The sequence below is a fragment of the Wyeomyia smithii genome, chromosome 3 (assembly GCF_029784165.1).
Source record: "Wyeomyia smithii strain HCP4-BCI-WySm-NY-G18 chromosome 3, ASM2978416v1, whole genome shotgun sequence".
In the NCBI taxonomy this organism is placed as follows: Eukaryota; Metazoa; Arthropoda; class Insecta; order Diptera; family Culicidae; genus Wyeomyia; species Wyeomyia smithii.
The window spans coordinates 216,966,237-216,977,330 of record NC_073696.1 but is presented as its reverse complement, the minus strand read 5'-3'; the positions used below and the strand labels follow the sequence as shown (position 1 = coordinate 216,977,330).

Genomic DNA, 11,094 nt, shown 5'->3' with positions numbered 1-11,094 from the left:
TACAATACTTCCGCAATGCGGTTTGAACTGCTCCGACACTTATACCTTCTTCTCTGGCTAATTTTCTTATAGAAAGACCACTCACGGTGCCCCATTTGTGCACAATTCGCTTTCTTTGCTCGGGAGAAAGGCCACGCATTTTCAAAATTTTGCACTGAATGATAGAAAAATGACAGCATCTATTTCTTTTGGATGTAAACAATAGGACGCAGCCAACGCTTGGTTGAATACTGCACGTTATTTGAAATGACGGTTGATCGTAAGTGTATTTATAATTATCGGAACGGTCTATAGGCTGTGAGGCCCTATCACCGGTCTATACATCGCTTCCCTACCAACCTGGGCGTTCATATCCCCGATGACGATTTTGATGTCCCGTGACGAGCAGCCGTCGTATGCTGCCTCCAACTGCGCGTAGAACGATTCCTTCTCGTCGTCAGGTCTACTTTCGTGAGGGCAGTGCACGTTGATGATGCTGTAGTTGAAGAATCGACCTTTAATCCTCAACAGACACATCCTCTCGTTGATCGCCTTCCAATTGATCACGCGATCCTGCATTCTGCCTATTACACAAAAACCCGTTCCCAGCTCGTTGGTTGCTCCACCGCTCTGGTAGAACTGGGCCTTGCCTCCACGAACTTTCCACACTTTCTCACCTTTGCGACAGATCTCCTGCAGAGCCACTATGCCGAATTTGCGGGGTTCTAGCTGCTCGAGCAGCACCCTGTCTCTGCCTACAAAATTTAGCGACTTGCAGTTCCAGGTACCGAGTTTCCACTCGTGGTTCGTTTTTCGTTGCCTAGGTCCATACCGAATGTTCCGAGTTATATTTTCTTGAATGTTCGTAGTGTAATTGTTTAGGTAGGTTGCCTTACTAGGGCTACGCTACCGAGTCTCGTGATGGGGCTGCCATCTTGGGTGTAGCGTTCGAGACAACACGTTTCTTTATTTAGCCGCCCGCTCCGGGTCAGACGCTGTTATGAGCCAATGCACCCAGAAAAATGCACGGTTTGGTGCGGTTTACACGTTGGAGGCCGTACTTCTTCAAAGATGTTCAAAATCACAACGTTACGGTCAATGGCGCTCGCAATCGCGCGATGATTTCTGATTTTTTTTTGCCGGAAATGGAAAAGCTGGGTATTGTTGACATGTGGTTTCAGCAAGACGGAGCAACGGACCACACATCGCGCGAATCAATGGACATATTGCGGAATGAGTTCGTTGAGCAATTCATCTCCCGAAATGGACCGGTGAATTGGTCGCCTAGATCATGCGATTTAACACCGCTAGATTATTTTTTGTGGGGCTATGTTATGTCTCTCGTCTATGCGGATAAGCCAACAACAATTCTAGCCTTGGAAGACAACATTACACGCGTTTTTCGCGAGATACCAGCCGAAATGCTCGAAAAAGTGACCCAAAATTGGACTTTTAGTATGTACCAATTAAAAAGTAACCGTGGCCAACTTTTGAATGAAATTATCTTTAAAAAGTAAATGGCATAATCCAATTTATCGGCTCAAATGAAGATTTCATACAGTTTTGTAGTTTTTATGCGTTTTTTTAAAGAAAAACCAAATTCTTAAAAAATCACGCTTTAGAATGGTATAACCGGAAATAATTAAGTCACACCTCTTTTCCCAGTTATACCATTCCACAACGTACGAAAGATTTGTTATGTCAGAGCGGATATCGTGCGCTATCTGACCATGAAGCATTAATGCGATAATTAAATGAACATTGCAATTGCAGCAACCGGCCTTTTCCAAGGCTAAGAAATGTATTTGGAAGAGCATAATAAATGGTTATTACTAAACTGCAACTGTGGTTTGATGCTGCTGCAAATGCTCAGCAGTGTGATGTTAATTACGATTTGTTGATACTGTGAATAACAGGCGGTACAGTCATACCTCGATATAAGGCAACCTCGATATAACGTAACTCGATATAACGTCACTTTTACCTCGATATAACGTAACTTTTTTAAACTTTTTGGGGTGTATAATGTTCCGAATAAATGCTTAAAGTAAGTTTTGAAACCAATAAGTACCGTAAAACGGGGTGAAATTGACAATATTTTTTCAATGTTTTGTGACTGGTTATTAGGGTGTCCCAAAATAAAATCGATTTTGAAAAAGTCAAGGTGCTCAACCCTAAATTGAGAGATAATGTTATTTATAGCTTTTTTGTAGAACATTTCGACTTTCTAAAAGGTCGTTTTCAGGTTGCCCAAACGTGATTTATGAAAAAATGACTTTTTTAAACTATAAACCCACTCTTTTGCACTTTTCTCAATTCTGTTCGATTCCTACATTTTTTCGTACATTATTTTATTTTTGTGGGGTTGTTTTTGAATATTTTGCCTGGTTTGGTTCAGCATTGTATTCAGTTTTTTGACTCCCAGAGCCCATTAAACATCACACAAAAAATATTTTTTCTAATAATTTTTAGATAAAACCCTTCAAAACACAAATAAAAAAAACTTTGGGCAAGAACTAAAATTTTCATTGCAAAGCACGAAAATTTACATGAAAAAAGATACTTGATATCTTATCGAGGAGCTGAGATATTGGCATTTTTCTATGTGATGGAAAACTATGCATTTTAATAAATATGTTAAATAACTGTTTTATTTTGGGAGATAAAAATAACAATGTTCAGAAAACAAAAGCATTTTTGGATGGCCGATAACTTAGTAGAAGGTTTCAAAATTTGGAAAAATCTGCGAAAAAAGTTAGAACGAAAATTATGATTTTTCGTGCCTTCTAATAGAAAACTCAATGTTGCTCGTAATATGTAAAAGATAGAAACATGATGTCTTCAGTAAAGTTTCTTGTTTTAAGATAACCTAAAACTTTGTCGAAAACTCCTTGCGTCTATCTCATTCTGATTAAAAAGTAAATTTTTTATTTCACTGATTGGTGGATTGATCACCCTTCTTTCTACGTCAAAAGATGCATTTTTGAATATCCTGAAACTTCTTCGAACACGCCTCATGGCTATAATCAACATTTGAATCACTATTTAGGAAATCATACGCACAAACGGCAAAATAAAACACTGTGCAATGCAGATATTGAGCTTTAGTGGCATTTGATAAAATGCATAGTTTACCATCACATGTAAAAACGCCGGTATCTCAGCCCCCGATAAGATATCAAGGATCTTTTTTCATGCAAATTTTCGTCTTGAATTCCGCTTTGCAGTAAAAATTTCAGTTCTTGATCAAAAAAATTTTTTATATGTGTTTTGAAGGGTTTTATCTGAAAATTATAAGGAAAATTCAGTTCTTTGTGATGTTCAGTGGGCTCTGTAGGTCAAATAATTGAATGCGATGCTGAACCAAACCATGCAAAATATTCAAAAACAATCCCACAAAAATAAAAAAATATATGGAAAAATTTCGGAATCGAACAGATTTGAAAAAAGTGCAAAAGAGTGGTTGTGTAGCTTGAAAAAGACATTTTTTCATAAATCACGTTTGGGCAACCTGAAAACGATTTTTCAGAAAGTCGAAATGTTTTACAAAAATGCTATAAATAACATTGTCTTTCAATTTAGGGCTGAGTACCTTGACTTTTTGAACATCGTTTCTTTTGGGACAGCCTAACGCAGTTTATTTTATAGCAAATATATTCGGTAAAATATGAGCGAATGGGGCTTTGCTATTGTTCAAGCAAACAGATAGCTAGACTATAGTATATACATAATAGCCCGAAGAAATATTTTGCTCAAAAAATGCAATACCAAATATAGCAAATATTTGCCTTGTTGCCTGCTTAACACTCAGCTTACGTTTCAACAAACTTAAAGTATTGGAAACTCCAGTTTCTAATGAAATGTAGCAAGAGATGGAATTGGTGATTTAATAGTATTGTGGTAATCAAACATCAGCGATAATTCAGCGGACTTAAGCATAATTTTACAGAAGGAAATTATGTACATTATTTGGGTTTAACGGAAAATTGTCAGTGGATCCGAAGCGATTGTTCAATGACATAAAAACTCTGTAAGCTTCTCTTCTGCAATTTCTGATGTGAACTTAAATAAGTTTTGTTTTTCAATTCGTTTTTCATGCGAATTGATAACGAAATTGTAAACGATTTTTTGATACTTTTTATTAATACACTTTATTTGAAGTCCCATTTATGCTAAGAATTTTTTTCTCATTCCTGGTTCCCGGGTTTTCCCGGGAAATTAGGTTTTTCATTCCCGTTACCCGGGAAACCAATTCCCGGGAATATTGCAAACCCTAGTAGGATCGTAGCGCCTGTCCTATACACTAACAGTTGGCCGTGAAGTCTGTATATAATAAAATAAGGGCCGAGCTCCGACAGCGGAGTGTAGCATCGAATTGGAAGCATTTTTCTATATATTACTGTGAATATATAGTTGTAGCTGAAAACATAGTTAATTGAACAAATAATTTGAGAAAAGTAGTACTTTTGTGAATAAATGCAGAAAATCAAGTTTAATTTTAAAATAACTCGACAACGAATGCATTTCAAAAGATGATCACTGTGTACTCGTGTTGAGAATTGTCTGCAACTGGATGCCAAACAGTTATTTCATAACGATCATAGGTTTTCGAATTACAACGCTTAAAATAGAGTGTATACATGGATTCATCCATAATTCGAAGGATTTATTGGATCCTGAGGGGGTGCTGGAAACCCCAAAGACAGGTTCGCGTGCAACCCGTCAATAGACAGTTAATTGTTACATCATATACATGTCTCTAAATAGCTTTTGATCTATAAGTCATAAAATTTTACAGAGAAGGTTCGTTCAATACCACTCTTGAAATTTAACCGACAGTCCTCTTGCTGGTTACTATAAATAAGTGGGTTTTTAATAGTTCTACATTCTACTTTCATGAACGAGGCTTGAAAGAAAAATATTTACGTGCGGTACGGCATACTCAAAACGTGCCACCTGGTACTTATTGTCTTCTATACCTATACAGAACAGCAGTTTTTCTCGTTTATCCTGCACTTACCTGTTGATTGGAGGCGAATTATTCGTGCCAAGTTGTGCCCCAGCAGGCGCCACAATATCCGTTCGTAAAGCAAAGTTCTGTGGCAGTTTCCTGTGTAATCCACCCACGGCACTTTTTTTCCCCACTACCTCCCAGCGACGGTGTGAGAATACTTCCTGTGTAACTCAAACAGTTTAAGTTCGCTTGTCGCAGCGTGTTTCTGTTCTATTTTCTGACTTCTTTTGTCGTTTGCTTGTTTTTTTTTTTCGTTCCACAGCCATCCCCGTACATCCGAACGGCAATTAGAAAAGTTTATCGTCGGCCCCAGGAAGTCAATCAACAAGTGATAATCAACGTCAACTGGTGTCGGCTGGTGAAGGGTGGCATCCGGGGACAAAATGCGCGCCAGCAAGCTGAGCCAGCAGTTGTATAGCGACCCGGTCGAGATGTGGCTTTGGTCAGCGACAAAACCAATTAATTACTTCAAATTTGCCAATCAGGCTGCTAGCGATAACCGAGCCGGTCACGGTTTCTACCCTCGGAGGCTGAACCTAACGTCGGCGGTCGGGACCGTGCTGGGTGAAGTCGTTACTAACGGCAATGGCGATGGCGAGGAGGAGAGCAGTGCGGATCATTTGATGACCTTAAACAACTATTGGGCGTTGCTTGCCATTGTGCTTGTGTTCGGTACGGCCGCCGGGAACATTCTAGTGTGTCTAGCGATCGTATGGGAACGACGACTGCAGAATGTCACTAACTATTTTCTGATGTCGCTGGCTATTACCGATCTTATGGTGGCACTATCGGTGATGCCACTGGGAATCCTGACACTTGTTAGAGGTGAGTACATTTTTATCTCCGTTTTACAATTTTCGTTTGCTTTTAAAACGATTTAACCCGTCCCAGCCTCTTGGCTGGCCGCATAAAATTGTGTTTGAGTGTCGGGTAAACTTTCTGAATCAAATTCATTAAAAGCAGACTTTGGTACCCATTTCGCAGATGTTGCGGTAAAAGTTTGAAATAAACGAGTGCGTCTATCGTGGCAGATTAGCGGATGGTGAAGCAAATTTTTACTGCCTTTTCGATGAATCGTCTCGAAACGTGCGATATCGCGTATCAGCTATACTATTATCAATGTCGCTACATAAACAGCTTAAATGACTAAAACGATAACTTTTCAGGACATTGGACAGGTCGTTGTTTCCTAAACACATTACCGCTATTGCCACCCAACATTGCTACTGAATGCAGTGCTCATTTCGAGGGGATGAAAAGCTGTGTGCGAAAATAAACACCGCATTAGGAAACTTTTCCAAACATCGAACCACACTTTTTCAATCCTGTTATACGACAATATATAACTGTTGCTAAAAATAATAAAGAAAAACTTCACGTCTGCTGTTTGCTAGCATCGATTGTACGTAAACCGAAAAACAATTCCAGAAGCTTTTAGTAGTATAATGGCGCTAGTGGGATGGAATCCAGAACATGTTGGTCAGCGGCTTCCAGAGTCTGTAATAAAAAACTTTGGAACTAAATGGAACAAATTATATGCATGCATTCTGGTACACGGTTTGTTTTATATGCAACGTAAAACTTAGTTCATTGTTCACGAAGAAAGGAGTTCAGGATAGATATGACTTTCGCTGAACTTTAGACCTCTGAGTCATTGGTTAGTTATAATCCGTTGCAGATGCCTTCATAACATTTTTTGCGATGTGGGCTTCATCATTTATAACATAACCAAGATGTGCTGCTTTAGAGCAAGTGAAGCAGCGCGCAATTCTATTTATAGCTTTGAAACTTTACTGCGTTTAACCTTCTTTGCTTTTAACTTTATGTTTATTCCCTCCAATTGAAATTCGCAGAAACATATGTATTACAGTTAGACGTGTGTCCGTTGTTTCTAACGGTAAAATTATAATGAAATGAAACATATTATTTTGACACAGGATTATGCGTAGCTATTCTTTTCTTTAGTATACAGAATTACATTTTGTGAAAAAGAAAACGAAGGTTTAACATTTGGAGGGAAAATTTTATATAATAATAGAGCGTTTGAAGTCGAACTGGCACGAAAATACATAATGAAAGTTAGTATTCGGAACTCACGTTTTTGGCCTAGGAAATTGAGCGTTTTTCACGCATGGAATAATTTTTATTAAACTCGAGAGTCATTTTTCAAAAGAGCGTTGATATTTTAGCATACAGTTCATGTAAATTTTAGCATACATTTCATTTTATTTTATAGAAAATTGTCTAAAAACTAGCTGAACTAGAAAGGAGTTATAATTAATATAATTTTGTAAAAATATAAAGACCAAAAAAAAAGAACAAATAAATTGAACAGCAAATTTTTAAAATCTTGAACTTTTCCTTTAGCTTTGTAAGAATGTGTGAAAACTATAAGTTATAATACTATAAATTAAAGTTCCGACAGGGCCTGAGGAATATAAGCCTTCTATGATTTCCTGACTCAGTGGAACATCAGGATACCGTGCTGGATCGAAACCCGTACAGTATCGAAATCCGTACACCTTGATGTTTTTCTTCAGTTTTAAGCATTATAAAAATGAAAATTCATATGATAGTTACATGTACATGTCCGTTGAGCTGTTGGCCTTCTGTTAAATTAAATATGCGCCAGTAGGCCATGAAATAAAAATATTAAAAATGAAAAATCAATCGTGTATCGGTTTTATTTGTCATTTCGTTGTGCCGTTAGAGAACTTACTAAGGAAACGTTCTTCAGATGAAAACGTTTTTCAAGTGGGATATAACTGTTTTACTCTGTGAATCTTTTTGAAATTGATGGAAAAGGTAAATCTTTGTCATTTTCGAGCTGTATATTGTCTGGTAAATAGTGTAAATTGTATTTATTCAACAAAAACTGTGCCGTACGGATTTTGATCCTTGTTAATTGCTTGAATCGAAATCCGTACAGCGTGTGTATCATGCATATATTGTTGAACTTTCTTCTTGTTGTCAGCATATAATGGAAGAAAACAAGTATAAATATACAGCAAACAATTTCGAAGGAGCTGTGACTGATGTGCGCAAGGTAAAGTCGTACCGGGAAGCTTCGAGAGGTTCCGGCGTTCCGATTACTACGACAAGGAGTGCTGCAACGAAACGCTACGGAAATTGTACTATTTCAGCTGATATAAAAAAATAGAAAACCGTGTGAAACTTTTGGAACCAATTAATCCTCAAAATATATATTTTCTTAGATTGAAAGATAAATTATAAATAGAAGATGTACATTTTTGTACTTTTATATCTATACGGATTTCAATTCATTGATGTATTGACTTTGACCCAGTCTATATCGCGTGTGTGTGGATTCCGATTCAAAAGTGTACGGTTTTTGACTTGTGTACGGATTTCGATTTAAAACGTGTTCTATTTAAACATATGTTTTCGAGTTTCGAAGAGATTGTAATCATTTTGCTTGAAAACAGTGATAAAATACAAGTAGACCTATAAGTAAACATGTCAGTTTAAAGCAATATGTGATTTCATGATTTTCTATTGACCGTCGAAGATTATCATGTGCTTAGGTGTACGGATATCGATCCAGCACGGTACCCAGTAAACAACGAATCAGCAATTTAAAAAAATATGTTCTTTCAGTTCTAGAATTTATTTTAGTTAGTAGTCGGCATCGAGGATAAAAAATTTGCTTTTAATTTTTAAGACACTAGATTTAAATGGCACCGTTTAACTTTTTTTTTTGTATTGTGCCGTGTCAAATGAATGTTGTGAACAAAAAATAAATAAATTAAATTGAATGTCACATAGTTAAAAAACGTCAGCAAGATTTTTTAAATGTCTAGATAAACATTTCAAAAGGTCCTATCTGCGTACATCGTTTTTCCGCAGCGTCTTGTTATTTTGGTAATGGTTCAGCTTTAGTAACTCTCCCAAGCGATGTTTTTGTTCAGAAGGCTAGAGTAATCCCTCCGCTATCAACTTGTGCAAATAACGTGTCATAAAAGGTGTTTAATAAGTTGTGGTGATTGAATGAAAGTGATCGATCAAAAAATCGTTCAAAGCAGATAGGACCTTTTGAAATGTTTCTCTAGATGTGATGTTTTAGAGCATATTTTATCCATATCAATGATGCTTGATATTGTAAAATCTTACCCAGCAAACGGTGCTCGTCCTGATTTAGCACATTTAACAAAAATATAACTGAGAAATTCAAAGTAGGAGCGGGGGCCTAGTGTGGTTGGTAACGTCTCCGCCAACCACGCTCGACGCCTGGGTTCGAATCCCATCGCCGACATAGGTGTCGATGGTTGTGAGGTGGCGTGATCCACTCACAACCAACCAAACTGGTCTAGATTCAATCCTAGCCGACACCGGGAGATTTTCTGAGGCGAAAAATCTCTGGGATCACGCCTTTCATCGCATGAGGAAGTAAAGCCGTTGGCGCCGGTCCGTTAATAAACGGGTCGTGAGTTAGGGTCCTGGGTGTGGAGTCGCCTCCCTGAGCGTCGGTGATTGGCCACAACAGTGGCGGAACTAGACCGACGGAAAACAAGCGAGAAAAAAAAATCAAAGTGATCGACAAGATTCGTAATTCGTGTCGATCACATTGCACATTGAGCCACAAATGAAATCCAGCAGAGCAAAATTCTAGCGCTCTCAGGGTTCTTCCAATCGGTTTTTGGGCTTCTTCAAAGTTTTTTGGTAGCCCAGCCAGTTTTTTAGTAGCCTAGACCAGAATGGCGTCCAAAAAACGAAAATCGATTTTTGAAGTCCTTTTGAAATTCAATAAGGCAACTTCCGTTTACTAGAAAGCTGTATAAATTTATGGAAAAAGTTTAAATAATACCTAATAATAATATTTTTGTAATTGACATGACGCCAAGTAACACAAAATGGGTAAATGACGCCAAAAGTTATGAATTGCAAACGAAAATATTCAATCATTGAGAGTGCTACGAGTTCCGCTTCGTTAAAGTGTACAGTTTTTAATTTGTTTTTTTTTTTTTTAATTTGCATAATGATGATTACTTTCTGTTTTGACAATTAATGCTCTAGCCGAAGAACCACTTCACAGGAAAATGGTCCTCTCGAGCCTTGATAAAGAATATATATTATTCGAAACGTCGGTGTAAGAGAAAAATATCGTTTTCTTTTCACATTTTAAGGACTGCGAAGCCGAAAGAAACTCCCCCAACATTTTTTAAGGAATAAAACTTCCAGTTTTGTGAGAGCTAAAATCACTTAAATACCGAATTTTTTTGAACAGGGTGACACTATAGTTATCTATTTACTTACCTTCAATAGTGACAGATCGCAGGGATCTTATACTTAATAAATAAAACGCCTTTACAAAGCTGGTGATTCGTGCGCCTGTGCCACACACACACCACGTCCGCGATTCATGTTCATATAGCGCCACCGGAAGGATCAGCGTCCTGTACATCGCAAATTTTGTACGGATCTGTAGGCTCCCAAGCTGACTACGCAATCTGTAATAGTTGTTATCTATCTGTTTCTTTTTCTTGCAACTCATCGTTACCATTAATGTATCAGGATAAAGAAATATATCAACCACTTCGAAAGTATTCCCGTCCATGACCACCGCAGCACCAACGACCATAGGTCTACCTTACCACGCTCTCTGCCATTCACCATATACTTCGATTTGGTAGGGTTTGTGGTAAGTCTAACTCTCGCAGTTGCCTTTCTTAGCGCCGTAAACGCTACCTTCACAGCTCTACGATTAATAGCGATGATGTCTATGTCGTCCGCGGCGCCTGGAAGCAAGTGAGACTTTGTGATGATGGTACCCATGTACATCTGCAGTTTCAAATTACTTACATTACATTACTTTACTTTATTTGGCGTGACATCATTAAGATATAGCCCAATGAACAAAATTTCTCCAATAAAATCTGTTTCTGGTCGCACTTTTTCAAATCCACGGGCATCCAATGCTTGCCAGGCTTTGCTCAATTTGGTCGAACCGTCCTGGCGCGCTAGGCTCCTTTTCGTAGTGTACAAACCGGATTCCCAGTTAACACCAGTTTTTCAAGTTTTTGAGGCTTAGGTAGCCGAATTCGTCGATGCCGAGGTATTTCAGGAGGCAACGAAATAAGAGC

The 11,094-nt window shown here is 38.0% G+C and overlaps 1 protein-coding gene across 1 annotated transcript in view; it reads left to right on the top strand.

Annotated features, from left to right (window-relative positions):
- The window catches only part of LOC129727187 (uncharacterized), a 280,609-nt gene that overhangs the window by 109,878 nt on the left and 159,637 nt on the right, over positions 1-11,094 (top strand). Inside the window, exon 3 of the mRNA XM_055684744.1 lies at positions 5,256-5,818. Coding sequence (XP_055540719.1) covers positions 5,377-5,818 — 442 coding nt within the window. The 5' untranslated portion in view covers positions 5,256-5,376. The remainder of the gene's footprint in view (positions 1-5,255; positions 5,819-11,094) is intronic.